At 40.0% G+C, this 23,573-nt stretch overlaps 1 protein-coding gene across 1 annotated transcript; it reads right to left on the bottom strand.

Moving 5' to 3' along the window:
- Positions 1-993: 993 nt before the first annotated feature.
- On the bottom strand, positions 994-22,857 carry LOC146578126 (protein NLRC3-like). Its single transcript, XM_085257617.1, has 11 exons — positions 22,798-22,857; positions 12,123-12,258; positions 11,937-12,038; positions 10,397-10,513; positions 9,374-9,452; positions 8,311-8,536; positions 6,377-8,174; positions 5,823-5,996; positions 4,113-4,286; positions 2,669-2,715; positions 994-2,507 (listed from the first exon to the last, which is right to left on the bottom strand). Exons 2-11 carry the CDS (start codon positions 12,209-12,211, stop codon positions 1,978-1,980), a joined length of 3,336 nt encoding a protein of 1,111 aa, XP_085113743.1. The 5' UTR covers positions 12,212-12,258; positions 22,798-22,857; the 3' UTR covers positions 994-1,977.
- Between the last annotated feature and the right edge of the window lie 716 nt (positions 22,858-23,573).

The following is a 23,573-nucleotide window of genomic DNA, read 5'->3' as shown; positions in this document are numbered from 1 at the left end:
ACATACGGGTGTGGGGAGATTACCTTTGGATAACTAAGAAATGTGGTTAAACAGTTGTAAGCATGTATTGTGTGGCAAGAAGTCACATATACAGAGACACACACCCACACACACAGTGCTTTAACCTTTTATGACCATATGGGTTTTACAGTGGGTGGTGCTTGTGTAAACTGTAACTGCATTCAAAAGAAGGACTGTGAACGGAGGCCGGGGTCGGAGTTGGCTGAAAACAGGTGGAGCGTTTAGCTCCAAGAGCCTGGTTCCGATTGGCTTCCCTTGCGCCACAAGTTAAAAACCGGTTTAGCTGTTTGTCTTGCTTTGTTGACAGGTGAAAAATCTCTGAACCAGCGTGGCCTGTGTTACGAGTTCAAAATTGGGGATGGAGACAAGAGGAAAAACCACAATAACAACACTGGTCTGGCCGGGTTAAGTCAAACGATGATTTTAATAGTCACACGCGTGGGAGATGGACTCTGTATGCAGACAGCCTCAGATCTCAAAATGGTGGAGCATTGATCAAACTCTTATAGCCTCTGGTGCCTCCACCTTATCATAAAAGCCTAAACATTCACATGCTTTTCTCTCACACGGCGCCTAAGCTACGAACTTGGCTCCCTGTTTATCTGCTCCTGCTGAGATGGGGCAGAAAACTCCAGCATGTTCCGTTCTCTTCTAATCAGACAAATAAGGCGATGACTTTCTGCAACCAGTATTTCTTATAACATCATAAAACAATATCATTCATCCACAATAAATCAGCAGTCTAATGTAATGCAAATCAGTTTAACTAATGCAATAGTTATCAGCTTCTTCTAATTCAGGAGAATAATGCAAACTAAGACTACATAATAATTCACAATCTTTAATTAGGGGTCTAACATGGCATAAAATAATATTATAATTTAACACCTGCAAGCGCAGACCCAACATCTACCGTGATGGAGTCTACTCCCCGCTGCTGTGTCAATTATTGTAAATTGAAATGTTATCAGGAAATGATCAGACAAGAGAGGGTTTTCAGGAAACACTCCCAAGTGTTCAGTTTTAAATGGTAATGTAGCCTTTAATATTTATTAGATAAGCCACATGCATTATGATCCCTCAGTACAATCCAATATTTTCAGCTGGCTGAAACATTTTCAAATAATGAGCTTCCAATGATGAGTGAAACAGTAAGAGCACGTGGAGAGTGTTAAATATCAACACTTCAACACTTTTTGATTCCTCATAGGCATCCAATGGAAGACAAAACACTACTCAGTAGACCATTTCACATTTTATTCTCTTACACAATTACTTCTAGAAGGAAGATGCATCCTCCATGACACATTGCCGCGGATCTCAAAAGGGTGGTGTGCCCCTAACGGTTATATTACCAGCTCTCTCATTCTAGCCTAAACAACAGTGTTTCAGTAACTTTCCACTAGAAGATGGTCCCCTGTTATCTGCTTTTCCCAGGCAAGCGTGGGCAAGAGTCTACAGCATTCTAACCCCCAAGGACACGTAGTCTAATGCCTTTATTTCCCAGGGCCGTGTCTACTTAATACTACACTATACAGTTATATGGCATTTTAGTTAATTCAAATCATGGAATTGCGGCACTTCAAATAATTCCATCCCAACAAGAGTTTTGGAAAAATCCCATTAAGAAAGAAAAATCAAACCTTTGGATTCATTTTAATGAGCTCAGACTTGTTGAAAATGCAGAGGAGCTGGTTGTGAACTGAGCTTCAGAGAAACACAACGTACTGATACTCACTGTGAAGCTTTGAGTGGAAAAAGACAGAAAAAACAGCATGTGGAGCCTGGAATAACGGGAGCTTCCATCTTTAAAGGACTGAAGAGGAAGAAGTTTACAAGAACAGTTTAAAACATCAACTGATTGAATCCATGAATCTGAAAACGTGTTTCTGAGTGAAAGAGAGACATGTACAGTCAGAGTGTTTATCTAACAGGAGGACACTCTTTACATTCAATTCAGCACAGACTCACTGAGGCACCAGGAAACCAGAGGTTAAATCCAGGATAAAGAGTTTCAGTGAATGTGGTTTTCAGGGTGTGCAGATGGATCAGAGTGTCAGAGGAGACTCTGTAGAAGGACAGAGTGCCAGCAGGACAGTCCACATACACTGCTACTCTGTTAGAGACAGAGGAGGAGGAGTTGATGGATATTCCTTTGTTGTTGTGCCTGACAGAATCAGGACCATCATTAGTGCAGTACAGACACCAGGACTGATCATTCCATCCAAAGATACACGCTTTACTGTTTCCTTTCCTTCTGACTCTTCTGTAAGTGACTGATATGAGAACCGTTCCTTTCCACTCGACCTCCCAGTAACAGCGACCAGTCAGACCATTTCTACACAGCAGCTGAGTAAGTCGATCAAATCTGTCTGGATGATCAGGATATGATTGAACCTCCTCCACATGTGTCATCTTCCTGTTGTTGTCAGACAGTTGGAGCTTTGTGTGAACTGTGTCTGTGTCGATTGTGAGTTGACAGGAATCTGATGGAGAGAACAAACACAACCCAGCTGCAGTTATTGATCCATCATCTGTTCATTGATTGACACTTTGATGATGACTCCTGACATCAGAGATGTGAATGATGAAGATGGTTGAATGTGTGCTGCTTTGTTTTCATGAATCCCATTAAAAACACACTTACACTTCCTCAGACCTGGTGTCAGCCATTGGACTCCAGCAGGCTCCACCCTGAAAGGAGGAGGGGGGGGGGGGGGGTGTCAGACCAGCACAGTCTTAGCATGCACACATGGCTATTACATGGCTCTCATACACATACTATTACACACTAACAAAAGGAACAGTACAACATTTTTACATCATACATACATCATAATCCTTTGTCTCACTTTACTGATTACCTACAGAAAGTTACTCCTTCAGTCAGCAAGGAATAATCTACATTGCGCATGAGCATCACTTTTTAGATAAATGTGGGACTTACTGGTCCTTCCGGGAAACTTTTGCAGAGCTCTGTGAGAGAGGTTCCTTTAAAATCAACTGATTCATATTTTCGTAGATCACATTACAGAGTTATCTTATAATATCAGTTTCTCAACATAATACTCCATACTTTATATTCAGTATAAACCCATGGAATTCACCCATCTAAATCATCGAATTCAGGTGTTCCAATAACATTCATTGCCACAGGTGTTTAAAATAAAGTACCTAAGGGAAGCATGCATGTTAGAATAGTTGAAAAACCTAGTATCATTGTAAATGTGGTATCTTTATAGAATGTTCAAAAAGTCCAGGAAAAAAAAGAAGAAGCTTAAAATAAAGATGGAAGCATTAGGGAATTTGTGTGAGGTTGTATTTCAGGATTGGGCTCAAGCTCTTGGTATTGCCAAAATTAGCACTTTATGCTTCAGTATGCTAAGACATTTTGGACAATTTATGACCGGCCTTAAAGGGTTAATATGCCAGGCAGGGAGTGTCATGGAACAGACATATTATAGTTATTTAAGAAGTGTTACTACCACCTAGTGGTAACTAAGCAGAATGTCTTTTTTGTAGAGGAAGTGGTCTACAGGAAGTAGTGTGCTCTTTAGCTGCTACAGTAAAAACATTTGTAATCTGATGGCAATCTCTGCAATCCTGCTGTTAAAGTCCACAATATCGGCTTCATCCGTAAGTTCCTATACATTTAATGTGTATTAGTAAGTTTTGACACTATTTTGAGTTAAATCACATGGAGGCAGGTAGATGCTTGTATTTTTTTCAGCAGATGTTTAATTTGTGGTCATGTATCTTTCATTGGAGAAATATTAGAGAATTTATTTTCATCATTAAATCCTTCCAAACACAACAAGCAGCCTGTTTCTTGGAGGATGAAGTGCTGGGAATAAAGAATGTTAAGCTAGCTGTATAGCTGAAATTACATTGCCTGCAACAAACTTTAGTGAGGGCAGCATAGAGCTATAGCCAGTTAAAATTATTGTTCCTGGGCAAGTTCTTGGTGTCCCAATTTGTAAGTATCTCTCAATTTTCTTGACAAAGTGGACTAATGTTTCTTTTGTGAGCATAGGAAAAATGGAAAGAAATGTTCCCAGCTCCTCCTCTTCTATTAGACATTCTCCTCATACCTGAGAGTGTCTAGTCCCCAGGATGGATCCATCAATCCTGCCGACAGCAGTTTTATTCCTGAGTCTCCAGGTTGATTGTAGCTCAGATCTAGCTCTTTCAGATGAGAGGGATTGGAACTCAGAGCTAAAGCCAGAGAAGTACAGCCTTCCTCTGTGATCAGACAGCCTGACAGACTGAAAATACACCAAACAACAATTCATCAATAGACAGCTCTCTTATGTACTTCATTTTTTTTCTCATTTTCTTCAGTTGTCTTTTTCTTTATTTATAGTGAGACAACTACAACTATAATATTTGTTGTCTCTCTCTCTTTTTTTTTTTTAATAATCCACATCTACTTTTGAAAACTCTAGGAACTATATGTAGTTCGTGCATAACTGTACATTTCTGTATCAAATTGATATCAAGGAAACAAAGGGCTTGTTTTTTTTCTAAAAATCATACCAATAACAATACAGATGCCTTTAACTAATGAGTGCAGTTCATAGATCAATCTGGCCTAATATTAGGAACACCTACACATATATTCTGTATGTATATTCTCTGATATGCTTCTTTAGGCAGTTAGCTAATCATCAGGTAAGGCCTTATTGCTTTGTATTTCAGGGATGTCTTTGCTGCAGTTCTGATAGTTGACAAACTTTCCTTTATGGTTCATCTTGGCCTCTATACCCCTTCATGGAGGGTAATTCTCCTTGTGGATGTTTGTCTTGTAGCCAAAAATTTCAAGGATCACTGTTGATATGGTGTAGATCTGTTGATTGGTTTTTAGTGTTGGCCGTAGTAGAGATTGTCGATTAAGATGCACTCACATTTTCTAGTAAACTTTCTACTCCAGTCCAGGTTTTCAGCAAATGATTCCTTCAGATTGTCTGTGCGCAGGGTAAACAGACTAAACTAATTTAATACTGGATGCTTGTTATCTTTGGGTCTGAGTTGGCACTGTATTAACAACAGACTTGATTTCTTCTTGAAAATTACTGCATGGGTCCACAACCACATCAGGACAGTGCCACCTGAGATTTCTGCAGATTCTTGGAAATGTTTTTCACTAGAATTAAAAAAAAAAAAAAAAAAAAAAAAAGTCTTCCCAACTTCATTTGTTCCATAATTTGTAGACACAGTCTTGTTGATTTTTGTATCTGGACATAGCATTTTCAGTCGATGTCACTCATCCAAGTTTTTTAGTCTCCCTAACTTTATAAGTAGTACATTTGCAGAATTACTGTTTGACAAGTTAACTCTTTTGGCTGGATCACTAATCAAGACTCTACTTGTGTTTTAGAGCCCAAAATACCAGGTGACCTCAGGAAAAATCACTGACAAATGTGTCTCAGCATCTCTGTGGATGTATATACAATATACTTTTTCTTTTGGCAATCTAGTTAAATGCCAAATGTTGCTTTCTCCTATTTTTCTACAGTCCTATCTCAGCCCTGACTTTAAGGTTCATAACAATAAAAGGAAACTAAAATGCTTTGAACACAAATGGCCCTCAATCTCTGAATGATCATTGCCTAAGTAATTTATACAAACAAATCTAAAACAGAATTTGCACATCAAACATTTTTAGATAGCAAATAAGAATCTCATCATGCATGTAACATGTCAAAATGTAATTTTACATTTTTCTAAAGTTCAGCTGTATATGCAATAATAATTATCCAGAAATTCTGACTTTTTGAATTAAAGTGGAAAAGTTTGCTTACCTGAGAGTTTCCAGTGTACAACACAGACTCTGCAGTCCTGTAGAGAGCATCTTCACTCCTGAGTCGTGCAAGTTGTTGTTACTCAGATCCAGCTCTCTCAGATTAGAGGACTGTGAGCTGAGAACAGAGGTCAGAGCTTCACAGCTTCTCTCTGAGAGGTTACAGCCACCAAGTCTGAAACACAATAACATTTCTGACAAAAAAATCCACAATGGTTTACCTAAAACCTATTGTTGTCATCTGAGACTGAAGATGTCACTTGAATGACAAAACGTCCCTCCCAGTGAGACTATTATGCCCATATGAACAGAATCAACTTCACTTTAAGATTAATTCAGTAATTGAGTATGAATACTTGTCTGTTTCTCTTTGTTAATCCTGCATTAGATTGGTGAAAAGCCCAAGGTATACCCTGACTCCCACCGTTAAGGGTGATTGGATAGGCTCCAGCACTTCCACCCACTCTACACCTCCTGACCCGATAAGTAGGAGAAAATGGATGGATTCTCCGTTAAGTATTTTGAAAATGAAGGGATGAGCACAAATTTACTTACAGTGCTGTATTTGAGTTTTTGACCACTGGCAGCAGCCTCAGAAAAGCCTCCTCTGAAGCTGAGTAATTCTTCAGGTCAAACACTTCCAGATCTTTTTCTGATGACAGTAAGATGAAGGCAAGAGCTGACCACTGAGCAGGAGACAGTTCATTTGTGGACAGACTTCCTGAACTTGTGTACTGTTGGATCTCTTCCACTAGAGAAAGATCATTCAGTTCATTGAGACAGTGGAACAGATTGATGCTTTTCTCTGCAGACAGATTCTCACTGAGCTTCTTCTTGATGTACTGAACTGTTTCGGGATTGGTCAATGAGCTACTTCTTGTCTGTGTCAGCAGACCTTGTAGGAGAACCTGATTGGTCTGCAGTGAAAGACCAAGGAGGAAGCGGAGGAACAAGTCCAGGTGTCCATTTCGACTCTGTAAGGTTTTGTTCAAAGCACTCTGGTAGAAGAATGTAGGATCTATTGTTTTAAATTTCTGGGAACTTTTTTGTTCTTCCAGCAGATTGAGTCCAGAGCTGCTGAAGGTCAGATGGACATGGAGAGCAGCCAGAAACTCCTGAACACTCAGATGGATGAAGCAGAACACCTTGTCCTGGTACAGTCCTCTCTCCTCTTTAAAGATCTGTGTGAACACTCCTGAGTACACCGAGGCTGCTCTGATATCGATGCCACACTCTGTCAGGTCTGATTCATAGAAGACCAGGTTTCCTTTCTGCAGCTGATCAAAGGCCAGTTTTCCCAGAGATTCAATCATCTTCCTGCTCTCTGGACTCCAGTGTGGATCTGTCTCAGATCCTCCATCATACTTGACCTTCTTCACTTTGGCCTGAACTACCAGGAAGTGGATGTACATCTCAGTCAGGGTCTTGGGCAGTGGTCCTCCCTCTCTGGTTTTCAGCACATCCTCCAGAACTGTAGCAGTGATCCAGCAGAAGACTGGGATGTGGCACATGATGTGGAGGCTTCGTGATGTCTTGATGTGGGAGAGGATTCTGTGGGCTTGCTTTTTATCCCTAAATCTCTTCCTGAAGTACTCCTCCTTCTGTGGGTCAGTGAATCCTCTGACCTCTGTCACCATGTCAAAACATCCAGGAGGGATCTGATCGGCCGCTGCAGGTCGTGTGGTTATCCAGAGGCGAGCAGAGGGAAGCAGTTTCCCCCTGATGAGATTTATCAGCAGCGCATCCACTGAGGTGGACTTTCTAGGGTCAGTTAGGATTGTAGTTTGGTGGAAGTCCAGAGGAAGTCGACACTCATCCAGACCATCAAAGATGAACACAACCTGGAAGTCTTCAAAGCTGCAGATTCCTGCTTCTTTGGTTTCTTTAAAGAAGTAATGAACAAGTGCCACCAAGCTGAACTTTTCCTCTTTCAGCACATTCAGCTCTCTGAAGGTGAATGGAAATATGAACTGGACGTCCTGGTTGGCTTTGTCTTCAGCCCAGTCGAGGGAGTATTTCTGTGTTAAAACTGTTTTCCCAATGCCAGCCACTCCCTTTGTCAGCACTGTTCTGATTGGTTCATCTTTTTCATGTGAGCCTTTAAATATGTCTTCATGTCTGATTGTAGACTCCAGATTGTCTAGCTTCTTAGATGCTGTTTCAATCTGTCTGACCTCATGTTCATCATTGACCTCTGCAGTCCCTCCCTCTGTGATGTAGAGCTCTGTGTAGATCTGATTCAGAAGGGTTGGGTTTCCTGCTTTAGCGATCCCCTCAAACACACACTGGAACTTCTCCTTCAAAGTAGATTTAAGTTGATGCTTAGTCCACTCAGCGTTCCTAATTAAAGTTCCTAAATGAGTCAATAGACAAAAATATCAATAGGAATTATTATATGCACATATTTTGAATATATATGTGTATTTATTGAATCAATACTAGAACCCCAGTTTATCTAGCAGCTTAAATCATTTGAGAAATCCTCTTACTGCTCTGCACTTCATCAGCCAACTCCTCCTGCTTCATTCTCCTCAGGAAGTTCAGTATGATGTTTACTAATGATTCTCTACTGTCCTTATGGCATTCTTCCTCACCCTTGAATGCCTGGTTATTCTCCGTTTGACTCTGTGAGCATTCTGCGTAATCTGGATTCAGAACCTTCTGTATCTTTTTAAGTTCTTCTTTTACAAAAGTGATCATTTTGTCTTCCAAGACCTGCAATGGAATACTTCATGAATGAGGGTGGGCAGGTGGGCCATAGATACTGAGAGACAACAGAGCAAAATGCAAGTGACAAGAGGTGGAACAGAGACACGAAGTATTTGTATAAATGAGAGTGCAGAGAGAAGCTTAGAAAAGAGAAGCATCATCAGAAGTTTCTCAGCTTAAGCTCACCACTGACCGTAACTACAAGGACAAATGAAAGTTGGAAGCCTTAAAAGACAGGTGTCTTTCTATTGAAACCAAACTGGTCTCTGATTTAACAGGAGAGGATCTTCAGAATTATTCATCTCATTCTACTGTTAGAAACCTTAGGAACCAAAAGTAAACCTGCAGTTTGCGAGTGAATTGGTTGATATAATAAGGAAATATGAGCTCTTAAATGAAAGATATGATATTCAGCTAATGTCAAGGTTATGTGACATCTCACCTCTGCCACATGTTAATTACACCCTGATGCAACCACTGGGTTGAACATTTTTGCAACCTCTGTTTTACAACCAATTGTTCACAGTAAAGGCTAAATTCATAGAAAGCAATTCAATTATGTGTAATATCCAGAGTCCTAATGAAATCCAAACCTTGACTTCTTTTAAAAACTTGATGAAGACATTTCATGAAACACCAAGGAATATTTTTTCTATAATTCTTACTAATTAGCTAGAAAGAAGCTAATTTTTAGCTAATAGTTTACTGGGCCCTACAAACAGAGCCAGCATTTGACATGTATTTGCGTGACATAATTATGTCATGCAGTTTAGAGGAGGCAGAGGTCTGTCAAATACCCCTGCCTCCTCATCCAACAAAAATAGTTGTTGTATATGTACAGACCATAAATATGGAGTCCAGCTGTGTTTGATGCTGCTGGGCAGCCTGACCACTGGGAAGCTCTGAGCTCTCCTGGTCCACTCTGTGGAGGCATCATGAAGATCAAGAATAATAATAAACATAACCAATTAGTCAAGATGCTGGTCCTTGACATAAAAATAATAATAATAATAATAATAGTAACAAAAAAGCAATAATTTCTAAAGTGTGTCTATGCTAATGCTAGGGCAGTTCTCACAAGATATCAGAATCTATATTGTTGGGGCAAAGAACTGCTGGGTTTTAAATAGAGAGCCATCTGTACAAATGTCCAGATTATCCATCCATCCATTTTCTTCTGCTTAGGGGTCATGTGGGACTGTAGCCTTTTCCAGCTACCATAGAGGCAGGCTGCACCCTCGACAGGTCGCCAATTTGTTGCTGGGCTAACACCATTCACAGACAACCATTCACATTCAGACCTATGGGCAATTTAGATTGACCAATTTACCTAACACCACTAACTGAACTCACCCAAACATGGGGAGAACATGTAAACTCCACATAGAAAGACCCTGGCTAGGTGGTGGAATAAAACTCAGGACCAACATCCAGAGTAATACAAAAGTAATACAAACTATAAAATTTTCATCTTTGTAGAATTTGTTATACTTATGTGGTGACAGTGTAAAGATACCCTCCACTTTTGAAATTTCAGCCGTTTTAACATTGTTCTTTATGTGAGGCTTGGATGGAGGAGGTTTTGCTTTGATGCCATTTGTGAGAGAACTGTAAATCCCGTCTCAATGAGAATGAAACTGGATGATAGAGGACTACAACAACTACATTTTTTTCTTCGCTAAAGAAACGCCTCCTCCCACATGCATTCTTTAAACTCTAACTGCTGTGTTCGTGGAAACACTCCAACACACACTGCTTCACATATGAAAATAGAAATGTGTGTGAAAAAGAGCTGAGTTGACATTGATCATGGTGGAGGATTTATTCATAAACACTGAGTCACAACAACATTTAGACACACATTACCTCTCTGCAGGAGGACAGAGGCCTGATTTAAATGTTTCAATATAATCCTTTGATTGGTCACTCTTGAAGGACACACAGCTGGTGCCAGGTTCATGGGGATCAGATATCAGATTGATCCTGATAGGAAAAAAGAAAAAAATACTTTAAGTTTATTTCCTTGATTTAAAAATCCAAATAGTTTAATAAAATCTATAAATAAATGTAAAAAAAAAACAAAAAAACCCAAACAAACCAAATTATCCAGCCATTCTCTTCCTGTCGTTAGTTTTCCATTTTGTTCATATTCTTCTGCAACACTTGAATATTTCTAAATGTCAGCATTAAACTGGGCATGAAACACTGCATACATAAAGGCCAATTTAGACCATGGAGCCCTAACACTGTCTGTGAAGCTGGATTTAAGAAATAAGCGTTTCCTCTACAGACATGCTGATAGATATCAGGACTAGTACTTTGGTGAAAAACTGAGTTAGCTTTGTGCGTTTATGTTGTAAACTGCTTGGATGTGCTTTGTAAAAAGATGTTTTGTTGCATAAAATTTGGGATGATCACATGCTATGGACATCTGCTCTGATATCTATCTGCATCACATCTTGAGGAACCATGAAATACTGATGGGAAGTGGGCTACTGGAATAACAAAGGATGAGATTACGGAATATTGGAATGCGCATATAATTCTAGCAAATAGCTCCACCACTCAGGCTAGAGACAGAATGATACTGGATGAGCATATCAGAGAAGGATGCAACCCATAACAAAAAAGGTCAGCTGCTAGTGGATCTAAGAGCAAAACACAGCAACTTTCCTGAACAAGATCCATTGACCATTAAAGTGGCGGAAATCCATGAAAAAGTATCCAGTATGAAGAGTTGGACAGCACCAGGTCCTGACATGATTCACACCTACTGGTTGAAGCTGACTAAACTCCATGAGCTGCACAAACAAACCTGATGCTAATTAACGAGAGCCACGCAGAGTGGCTAAATGAAGGCTGGACAGTTCCGATCACCAAGGATACCCAGAAGGGACCAATCACAACTATTGACCAATGACCTGCCTCAGCACACCATGGAAGCTTCGGTGAAGCTTGTTGGGCTTGAACCAAGTGTCACAGCAGCTAAGATGAAACGAAACATGGCTCAATACACGAGGGGGAGAAAGAAATTTCAATTCAATTTCAATTTTAGTTGTACAGTGCCAAATCACAACAACAGTCGCCTCAAGGCACTTTATATTGTAAGGTAGACCTTACAATAATACATACAGAAAGTAATTGGCAGAAATACCTGAGGGGCAAAACACCAGCAAATGGGAATTTACGAAAGAGACGGTCTGTCCCCACTGCGATTCTGCATAGGTCTGAACCCCATCAGCAAGATTCAAGACAAGCAATGGGGAAAACTGCAAGAGCACCTACGTCCTGTTGCTCTTTAACATACAGTTTAAATGGGATTGAGGGAATGATGTGTTTGCACTGCAGTTTATATCCAGCAACATCAAGCAGTTATATAAAAGAGTTCATGTTACTAACAGCTCACCTTTCTGCAGCAGACAGATGCTGGGATTTAAATTCAATGATGAAATGTTTAGACCCATCACTCTGTAAGGACACAGAGCTGGGTGGAGGTCCAGGCTGGTCCCTGTGAATAATGATGGAGCAGTGATGTGAGTGCTGAGCTGTGACATGGAGAAGAGTCATGGACAGTTAGAGATGGTCATCTCACCTCTGAGCTTTGGTCTGGCTCTCATGTTCCCCACACAGAGTGCTTTTAGAGGGAGGGACTCCCTCCTCTCTGTCCTCACACTGATCCATGCTGCTGAAATCACATCAGCTCACACACACACACTTTCTACCTTCACCTGCGGAGGAAACACAAATTATTCATCCATACATTCTCTCTTTGTTGAACTTTTTTAGTAGTGGCATCAACATGAGATTCAAAACACAGTTTATGGTCAAGTACCACACCTAGATATTTATAACTCTCAACAATCCCAACATCGGCAGTTTTAATGATAGTGGGTGATGAGCTATAAGAGGACTTCCTAAAATCTATAATCATGTCTTTAGTTTTTGACACATTAAGTGAAAGGAAGGACTCATCACACCAATTCACAAAATCATTTACAACCTGTCTATGGCCTGACTCGTCCCCCACTAGAAGACTGACGATCACTGTGTTGTCAGCAAACTTCAGGATGTGTCTGTTTGTGAGATTGCTGCGACAGTCATTCGTGTACAGAATGAACAGAAGGGGAGAGAGGCAACAACCCTGGGGTGATCCAGTAGAGGAGGAGAGCACATCAGAAAAGACACGATTCACCCTCACACATTGTGACCTATTAGTCAGAAAATCTGTCACCCAGCCGACCAGACTAGTGTCAAGCTTGAAATGATTGTAAAGCCTGTCAGCAAGTAAGAGGGGTTGAATTGTATTAAATGCAGATGAAAAGTCAGCAAATAATAATCTTGCATGGGTGTGGGGGGCCTCAAGAAGCTTATACAAGAGATGCAGGAGTGTGACAACAGCGTCCTCCACACCTCTTCCTGCTCTATAGGCAAACTGGAAGGGGTCAAGATGGTGTTCAACCTGCATTAAAATCTCCTTCTTAATTATCTTCTCAAATGTCTTCATCACTAAAGAAGTCAGAGCCACAGGCCTAAAATCATTCAGTGCCTTAGGAGAACTGCCCTTAGCAACAGGAACAATGACAGCATGTTTCCAAATCTTAGGTACTGTCTGTAGCTCTAAAGAAAGTGAGAAGATATAGTGAAAAATCCCACTCAGCTGATCAGCACAAGTTCTCAGTACCTGTCCACAGATGTTGTCAGGTCCAGGACTCCTGCTTTTGGTGTATCTAAAAAGATTAGCTACCCCCCTCTCATCAATACAAATTGATGGGGGAGTGATAGTCTTTTCCCTCAGTGTGCTGGTCTGCCTAGAGCAGTCAAAGTTCTCAAAACGAAGGTAAAAACTGTTAAGACTGTCTGCCAGATGTTTGTCAGAGGTAAACCCCTCTAAGGTAATGCTACTTTTACCTTTCGTGTGTAGCCCTGCCATTGTTTTCATACCAAGCCAAGCTCTTTTGAGGTTGTTACTGCTGAGTTCTGCCTCAATCTTATTTCTGTACCTCATCTTGGCGATCTTTATTGCAGCCCTCACCTCCTTCCTCAATATTCTCATAGTGGGAACGTCTCCCTCGTTAAAAGCAATGTTCCTTTTAAGAATCAGATCCTTAATATCTTTAGAGAGCCACGGTTTGTTATCAGGGAAAATCTTAAATTCTCTGACTGGAACCACAGAATCTTTGCAAAAAGAGATGTAGCTACACACCACATCAGTGAGTGCATCCAAATCAGAAGTGCTCTCTTGAAACAAGGACCAGTCAGTGCAATCAAAACACCCCTGAAGGGCAACACAACTGTCTTTTGTCCAGACATTAGTCCGCTTCACACAGGCCCTCTCCCTCCTAATCACAGATCTGTAAGCAGGGAGGAGGTGAATAACATTGTGATCCGAAGAACCTAGCGCAGGTCCAGCCACAGACTTCTATGCCCCCTTAATTGGTCCATAACACAAATCCAGCATTTTGTTATGCCTTGTAGGACAAGTGACATATTGAAAGAAATTGTTCAGTGATTTCTTAAGGTTACAATTGTTAAAATCACCAAGAATAAAATTAGGAGCATCCGGTGAGAGAGTCTGCAGATTGTGTACCACTTTAAAAATGGCATCGGCAGCAACTTTAACGTCAGCCTTAGGATGAATGTAAACAACAGTGACAAAGATTTGAGGGAACTCCCTCGGTAAGTAAAAAGGCCTGACAGATACTGAAAGGAGCTCGATGTCAGGAAGACACAACCGCTCCCGCACAGTAAAATTATTACACCAGCCCTGGTTGATATACAAACAAACCCCTCCTCCGTGAGATTTGCGTATTACTCCACAGTTTCGATCCAATCTGACAGGGGTCCCAAAGCCGCTGATTCGCAGTGAAGTGTCACTGTCCATATCGGTCAGCCATGTCTCGGTAAGCGCCATTAGACAAGCCTCCCTGTTTTCCCGTAGATGAAGCACATTTCCTTGCAATTCATCCATTTTGTTCCTAAGAGATTGGACATTGGCCAGAATCATAGAAGGCAGAGGAACACGATTCTTCCTCCGAAGTTTTCTTACACCCTGACGCACGCTGCCTTTTTTCCCGCGTTTTCTCAAGCGGCGGGGCTTTCCAAAATTAGTCTTTGACCGGGCAAATAAATCCTCACCAAGAATCACATCTGTCCGAGCATTAGAAGAGTCGTACATAGACAAACAGGACCACCGTAATCCAAGTAGTTCCTCGCGTGTATAAGTGATTGTCAGTGAGAGTGAATGACTCCAGGTGAATATCGCCAACAACAATAAAAACTAAGGTGTAAAAGATCTCTATCTCGGCAAAAAGTTAAAACCACGGTTAAGAACAGAGTTAAAACAAAGTTAAAAACAAACAGAAAAAGAGAAAGAAAACGCCAATAAACACCTGCTGCAGGTCGCCACAAGAGCAGCACCCTTCTATAGATCTCTGACTCCAAGGAGCTTGTGTCAAGCTTCACTGTGAATGTAAATTTTGAAGCAGTTTGGTGGTACACTGATGAAAAAAAACACATTTTCTCTCTCACACTGTCTGGCTGACACATGAACACTGAGACTGTGCAGCATCATTTGTCACATCTGCCCTGCAGCTAAACCAAACCAACATTAGTCATTTTATTTTAAAACAACCAACAGGAAATGGCAGCATACAGCTTTGTATCACTTCAAATAGAGAGATTTCCTTCTTAGAAATAAAAAGACAAAACAGTTTGATTTACAAATAAATTAATAAAACATCACTTGTTCATCAAATTGTTTGATTCCAGTCACTTAATAATCTATAATCATGTGGATGTGATTATAGATCATCAAACTAAAAAAAAATGTAACTGCATGCAGCATAGTTTTAGTTTGAAGCACACCTGAGCATTGAAAAGCATCATTATGTTATTTAACAGGACTGTATAAACATTAACACAGATCAGTGGTTTGTTTGATTTACGTCTTAATCCAAATCACACAGAGTTGTTTTGAACATATTAAATAACAGTCTGACGTCCTGTTCTGCTCCATCACTTTCTGTGATGCCTTAAATCATCATTTGTGAACAAAGGAATGTTTAACTGAACATTTCCTCATGTCTGAGATGTTACAGTATGTAAGTAATTCAAACTTCATTCAAATCAATTTGTTCTGTTTTTATATGTGTTTTTATATGTTTCATGAAGAAGTCTATTTTAAAAGGAAAGGGTGAACAGTCTAGATTAGACTGGAAGAGTAATGAACTACCTACCTAGCATAGACAGAGAGTGCAAGAGTCTGAGGGCATCTGGTCTTATCCATGAAATAGAATTAACAAAGGGGCAGAAAACTCCTAACAACTTTTTTCTTCTTTGAAAACTTAATTTGAAATAGATTAAACACAAGTATTAGGGTTTGTTTCTGCACTTTACACATTCTTTAGTTATTGAGGGACAGATATAAACATATTTAACGCAATATTGCTGGCATTGTCCAACCAAATCCAGCACAACTAACTCAAATGATTTTAAGCGGGCCTTCATTGAGACTGAAAACATTTCAAAATGTTTAATAAAAAATCCAAAGACGTCAATGGAAGGCTATGCAAGAAACACAATAAACCACACACTGACCAACTAAAAATAATTAAAAGCATCAAACAGTAAAAGAAGAAAATTCCACTGATTAAGAAGACAACGTACAAAATAAACATAAAACCTTAAGAGTCTGGCAGCAGGAGCCAAAGTGTTCATCACAACATAAAGACAAGGAAAACCTGAATGTCTGCTGCTTAAGAACAAACTGATTAAATCATCCCTGCACTTCCCTGCACTTAGCTTGCTTCTTACTAATGAAAAAGTGATGGCAACAGCATGTTGAGTATTTATACTGCCACCCCCAATATTTAGCCACCATCTTCAATCCTCACTCTGAGACCTTGGTGACTTTAGGCCATCTTCACAGATGGAGGCAGTGCTAGCTACTCTATGGCTGTATCCCAATTCAGGTTCTGCAGCCTTAAAGTACGCAGCCTCAATGGTCCTCAAGGGCCGCGTACTCAAAGACCGCTAAGGCCGGAAGTGCGAGGCTTATAGGCTTGTGAAATGGGACGGTCTAGCCTCTATCGTGCTGCCCAGGTTGCCTAGCAACCATGATACTAACAGCTGGAAACGTTTCATACAGCTTTGTTTGACAGAAATGAAGGAGAAGATATTTTGTTCATTTCTTTCTACATGAGCTTTGTGTGATTTAATAAGCATCTGAGGCTGAGACCACAGGACTGTAAAACATGATTTTTGGGCTTCATTTCTGTACTGAACAGTCATTTAAGACTAGCTAGTAAATAACAATTACTGATTAAAAATGAGAAATGCTATCCTTGCTAACTTTTGAGTATTGTGATGGACCGAGCAGTGAAGGAATGTCAGGCAGTGCAAAAAAAGTTTGTTTGTTGTTGTTTTTTTACCCCAAAACTATCTTTGTAAAATTGTATAGAGAATTCAAAAACTTGAGCCCATAAAAAGAGTTCAAAGTGACAGACCTCTTTGTTGCTAGAAAAGCTGGCAAGAAACAATACTACCAACTTAAACAAACTAACCTACCTAAATGAAAAAAAAAGGGAAATTTAGCTGACCAGCCAACAAAAACAAAACACAGAAAGGTGTAGAACACACAAAAACCAACTAAAACTAACATAACAAATTCCATTCCCCCCATGATCCAGAATTGTCGTATGACCCAATTTGCAGGTCTCCATATAGGCTTTCTCCACCCATTTTCTACCGCTTGGCTAATCGACCAAGGGACTGGGAGCAGCTGCCACTGAAGTAACACGGAAAACAAAGAAAGATTAAATCATACATACATAACAGTGTAAACTAAAATGTGTGCACTTATTTCAGGATAGAGTATTATGTGATTGTATGAGTATATTAATACTAAACCAAAACCAGTTTTTTTATTAGCCTGTAAATTAAATTTATATTTAAAGAAAGTAAAATGTAAGTGTAGAGTTATGGTTAAGCCTCTATTGTAACACTGATGTTTCGTAGATATTAGCACTGTGTGGCTGGAACTGCAGCCATCACAAGTAGGTGCAATTATTCTAAAATTAACATTAAAAATGTTTTCAATTTAATTATTTAAATTTAGAACATCCATGAGGTTCACCTGAGGGGGATATCTTTGGTTGCCAGTCTTGAAGAACACCAGCACTTATCCATAAATGAAAGATGGAGGATCTGGATACTTATTTTACACTTAATGGAGCACTATAGAGAAAAGTGAGTATTTCTTGTACATAAACTGAATCAGTTATAAGCAGTGTTGGGACTAACACGTTGTTAAGTAACGCGTTACAGTAACTACGTTATTATTGTGGTAACGAGCACGGTAACTAGTTATTATGCCAAAATCAGGAACGCGTTAATCGTTACTGGGATTTAGATAGGGTCGTTACTCGTTACTTCGTGTGGTGGCTATCGCAGAGCTTCCACAGATTCAGTAACATTAGCAAGTGGTGGAGGCCAGCAGGTGGATGAAGGAAAAGGGACGCAGAAGGAAAAGAGAACTGAACTTCAGGTAAGAAGTTATGACCTGCAGTCTCTCTGGGTCAGATATAAACCAAGTTTAGGTGGAGTTTATTTTTGTTATTCTGACTTTTTCCGTACTGCGTGCTAGCTAGCATGACGGAGTTTCTATACAGCTGGGTGGGTGCTATGAAGTTAATGATGTTGAACTTTATTTTGTTCATAAGTTATTAGAGTTGCCAACCGTCCCGTCTGGTATTCAGAGAAAATATTACGCGTTTCTTATTGAGGTGAAAAGGAACAGTTTGTCCCGTAATTCAGCTACAATGAAAAAGGCACAAAGCTGGAGTTATTCTGTGTCTTTGCTGCACAGCTGCCTCTTCTTCTCTCATTCTCCCCCCTCCCTCTCCCGTTTCTACTTCAATCATGAAACTGATCAATGATCAGCTGATCGGCTCTCTTGTTTGTTTATCGCCCACTTTGCGCCGAAAGAGGAAACCAGCGGATGTCGCGCTAAACAACAGCAGCACGTTTAAGCTTGATCAGCTATTGTTAGAATTTATTTAATATTAATTTCTAGTATCAGCTGATGTTTGCTGGAGCCACAGCTGCAAAAAAGCTGCTGGTCATGATGTCGGTTTGGTTATCTGGTGAGAGGGAAACATGAAGATGAAACCAGGAGATGTCCTTACTGAATCATCAGAGCTGTGATAGAGAAACAGGTTTACCTTTTAGGTGACATGAATGAGTTGAAGGGAAGTTATGAACTGTTTCTGAGAGACAAATAACACCAGGATCCTTTTTTATGTAGCTGACAGCTGGTAACTGTGCAGGGGCGGGTCTAGCAAAGTTTTGCCAGGGTGGGCATGTAGGGCATTAACAGGGAAAGGGGGGTACAAAGAAATACTTTTCTTTCTTATTCTCATTTAAAATGTCTAGTTTTTAATAAATAATTATCTGAGTCTTACAACAAACGATTGATAGATTGATGCATATATACCATCAGAACAGTGTACATCACTGTCACAACAGTGTTTATTTTCATTCAAAGGCTTTATGATTTTTCCTATAATGGTGGGCCGGTCTCTAGTCAAAATGCCCGGGCCAATTTTCTGTCCCAGTCCAGCCATGTATGCAGCTCATCTGCAGTCTGGTGTTACCAACATCTTCCTATTCAGAAGGCAGAATTTCCGAGTTCTGAGTACAATCGAAAGCACCACGACTGCAGTTTTTGTGTTGGATGTAAAAAGCACACATGACGCTGTGACGTAGGCTAGAATCATGGCAGCAGTCAATGACGGTCCAGGCGTGGGATTTCTCTCGTGGAAATATGCACTTTATCTTTTCCTTTCTATTGGTAGGTGGCACAGTGCACTTGTGGCAAGTAAGCAAGCTAGAAGACTGGCAAAGTTATGGAAGCAACACATTAACAAGAGAATTCTGAGTAAAACCAAAGTTACTTTCCCTAGTAACTAGTTACTTTGAAAGTAACGAGTAACTTGAAGTAACTGAGTTACTTTTGAGAGAAGTAACTAGTAATGTAACTAAGTTACTATTTTAAAGTAACTTACCCAACACTGGTTATAAGGTTTTTTTTTTTGTTGTTGTTAGTGGTGGTGGTGGTGTGTGTGTGCGTGTGCGTGTGTGTGTGTGTGTGCCTGCGTGTGCCTGCGTGTGTGTGCCTGCGTGTGTGTATGTGTGTGAGAGAGACATTTGGGCTTCTTGGTCAGAACGTCAGGGACATTGCGCTGTGCTGGCCCAAGTAAAATAACTCCATTGGCAGCTCCTAAAGTGTGTGCACTGGGGTGATGTAAACAAACGGGGCCAGTCAAAAATGTTTGGTTTATTTTTTTTTTCAAAGCTTCTGGTCTTTGTATTTGTTTATTTTAAAAGAAATCTATAGAAAAGTAAAGTTTTTGTTTGTCCAATTTTATTGGATGCAACTGTTTTTGCTTGCAGCCCAACTTTAGGAATAAAGCCAATAAGAGTCAAGAATAAAGTTTTGGCATTATCAATAGTAGATCAGTGTCTATGTTTAAAGGACTGCCATGGTACAGGATATGTAAATATCTACACTTCAATTAAACCTGAATGCTGGTCAGTTTTTCAATCAGTATACTGAATGTCATTGTGATTATAAAAATAAATATACAGTTTGTATGTCCTCAATTTCCATAATTTTAAAAGATGTATACACATTATGTCAGTCATCTAAGTCAGCGGTCTCCAACCTTTTTTGCGCCACGGACCGGTTTATGCCCGACAATATTTTGACAGACCGGCCTTTAATGTGTCGCGGATAAATACAACAAAATAAAACTAGTACCGGTACCAAAAAAAAAGAAGATTTATTCATAATGTAGGAGCCATTCTTGGGTTAATACCTTATGTGGTCACTAGAGGTCACCTTTTTCTGTTTTGATTATGTAATGTAAAGGTATTTAAGGTAGACACACGTAATCGGCGTCAGGTGTGTCATTAAGAAGGCAAACAGTTTGTGACCGTTGCGCTGTTATGCTAAGTCGATACAGAATAAAGACCAAAAAAGGACAAGATACATACTGCTGGATTTATTGGACTGTTAACTTAATTCCTGCATACCAGTGACATCGCGTCACCCCCGTTAACGACCACCTCAGTGGCTTCAAGCGTAGGCTTAGCCTCTACACATAACACACGTGAAAAGACCCAGGAAAACAGAGTTAACGATCAAAACGATAACAAAATAACGCTGAAAACCGATAAAAACCCTGAAAATCTTACTTTACTGACCTCTTTCATTTGTTTAAAAATTACAGGATGTGGGGTTCAGCCCTTGCAGAACTCATAGGCCAGCAAATGAATTTCTGGAGGAGTGTCTACGCAATGTCAGGAAAAGGCTTCTTTTTATCAGGAAGCAGAATTCAGCACCAACGGAACCCCAAGGAAATGTCCATCTTGCCTGGTACTAGAAGGTAGATTTGTTTCTGCTTTTTGCAGAAGTCTAAGGTCTGTTGATGACTGCTTCAAAGCATTTTTTGTGTTTCATGCAAGTTACCCAAAGTCATGCACTCCGGTTTGGAAATTCCTGCACACTGTCATCTAACCTGGGAGTAGATGAATCCCAGGACATGAATCAAATATGGTCAAATGAATGAGGGCTCATTTAGCTACGATAGAGACGTAAAATGCTGCTCACCATGCCACTCTAGGGCATTATTTTTTTTTTGGGGGGGGGGGGGGGGGGGGGGTTATCGTGTGTGGTCTAGCCAGGACCCATACTGGATACTGGGTGGAAATCAAACTTGCAACTCCTTCTCCAAAGATGTTTAGTCTTACCACTACACTATCCAACTTTGAAAATAGGATTTAGTTCGCATTTAAGTCTAGAAAAGCAGTAATCAACACAAGAACATTGTATATGCAAAGATCTATGCTTCTGAAGTGAAACTGTGAAAAATTAAAGCACTTTTATTAAATAAATATCCAGGCATCGTTTATTTTATCCATTTTTAGCACACTTTGGACACCAATTGGACTTGAGATGTCTTGGGTATTAAACAGCATAATTTATTTAAATTCATTTACATTCCTAAAAATGTTGGGTTTTAAAAATATATATATTTTGAAAGAATTACACACACAATCGCATCCAAGCTATTTTGCCCTGCATTTCAGTGAGAGACTGAGATTACCGAAAAGCACCACTGAACGACACAGGAAATCATTCCTGCCTGTGGCCATCTCCCTGTACAACGCATCCACTTAACACACTGTTTGCTGCTACAACTACACATGTTTCTTTTCCAAATATTTATTTATAAGTGACTTATGTATGTATGTATGTATGTATGTATGTATATATATGTATATATTGTACTATTCTTAGTTAGCGTATTGTCTGTCTTGTCTTAATGTTGGTTTAAAATGGAGCACTGTAACAAAAAATAATTTCCCCCAGGGATCAATAAAGTATTCTGATTCTGATTCTGATTTTAGCCAGTTTAAATAGATCCTGGTGCTTTAAACTTTGAGGGCTGTAACTTCAGCTTCTATTGGCTGATTTACATGATTGACACCTCTTTTTGATCATATGAGCCAATATAACCATGGTAAGAATGCTGCGTTAGCCTAAGTTCAACCAATCAGAAGTTGCAAAAAGAAAATTTTACTAGACCCTAAATTTACAATGCTGCGTAATCCAGTCACATGTCTGTCACTGGTCTTAAAATGGTAATTCTTGATGGTAGTGGTTCTAAACATTCAGTGAATATTGATCTGAGTCTGTTGAAAATTACAGCTCTGCTTGCTAACCGGGCATTGTTTACCTGTTTACATGAGGGCGGGTTAGTTTGTTGCTCCATTTGTGTTTAGAGAACTTTTGCGCAATTGCATGACTCCTCTTTTAATTGTTGCTTGTTTTTGCTTGTAGAAATTGTTTTTATGAGCTTTATGCTAAGATTCTGAGGTTTCTGTGGATACCACACATGTCAATATTTGCATAAAAGACTTGACGTTGTGGAGAGTTAAATGGCAGTTCACCCCATTTGCCCCCGTTACTGGGTGCATTGGGGCTCAGGAGATCAGTTAAAACTGTTCATCAGAGTAACAAATATTTCAGTGCAGAGTTGCACAATCAATAATCTATAATCATGTGGAATTTTCTTCAAACACGAGAGTGATCATAGTATTTCCTGAAATAAGAGATGAACATCTGGTCCAAACATCACAGAGCAGACACAAACAGTAAAGTTCCGAAAGACAAACTGTTAAAGGAGGAAACAAAGCAAACTTACAGTTTCTTTAAACGGAGACACAACAACAAGCTCCACTCCACACCAGAACACTAATCACAGACACACAGGTGAGCTGCTTCCTGGAACGAGGAGGGACTCTACCTGAAGAGTGTGAGAGGGCCACACCTTCATGTGCTGGTTTAAAATTATGCAGTTTGACTGCTCAGACTGGCTCGGGAAGAAGTAAAGTTCAAATGTTGATATGTGAAGACATGAAACCTTGTTCTAAACCATATGCACAGATTGTAAACAGGAAAGAAAGAATAAAATTAAAATTAAAAATCTTATATACACAACAGCTTGTGGGGATAGGTTAATTGGTTAATCCAAATTGCCCATAGGTGTGAATGCGCGAGTGAATGTGAGTGCGAATGGTTGTCTGTCCCTGTGTGTTGGCCCTGCGACAGATTGGCGACCTGTCCAGGGTGTATCCCGCCTCTCGCCCTAAGACAGCTGGGATAGGCTCCAATCAATCAATCAATCAATCAATCAATCTTTATTCATAAAACACTTTTCATACAAAAATGTAGCACAAAGTGCATGGTACACACACTTGAAGAGTAAAATTGGACTGGGCACACATGAGCCAGGTGAGGAAACACTATCACAGGGAGCTGTCTGCACCGGGAGCCGGTCACAGACCGCAGCCTCCAGGCTGGGCACACAGCAGGAGGGAGGCAGAGAGCCCCCTCCTAGGAAACACTGGACATATGATGCAATAAGAATATATACAGGATAAAAAGATAAAATAAATAAGAATGGGATACAATATAAAT

Source organism: Mchenga conophoros, linkage group LG3 (genome assembly GCF_057382185.1).
Source record: "Mchenga conophoros isolate Kocher_MC1m ecotype Shallow Benthic linkage group LG3, M_conophoros_male_GT1.1, whole genome shotgun sequence".
NCBI classification, from domain to species: Eukaryota; Metazoa; Chordata; class Actinopteri; order Cichliformes; family Cichlidae; genus Mchenga; species Mchenga conophoros.
The sequence above is the reverse complement of the archived record's forward strand: the minus strand, read 5'-3'. Positions and strand labels throughout refer to the sequence as shown.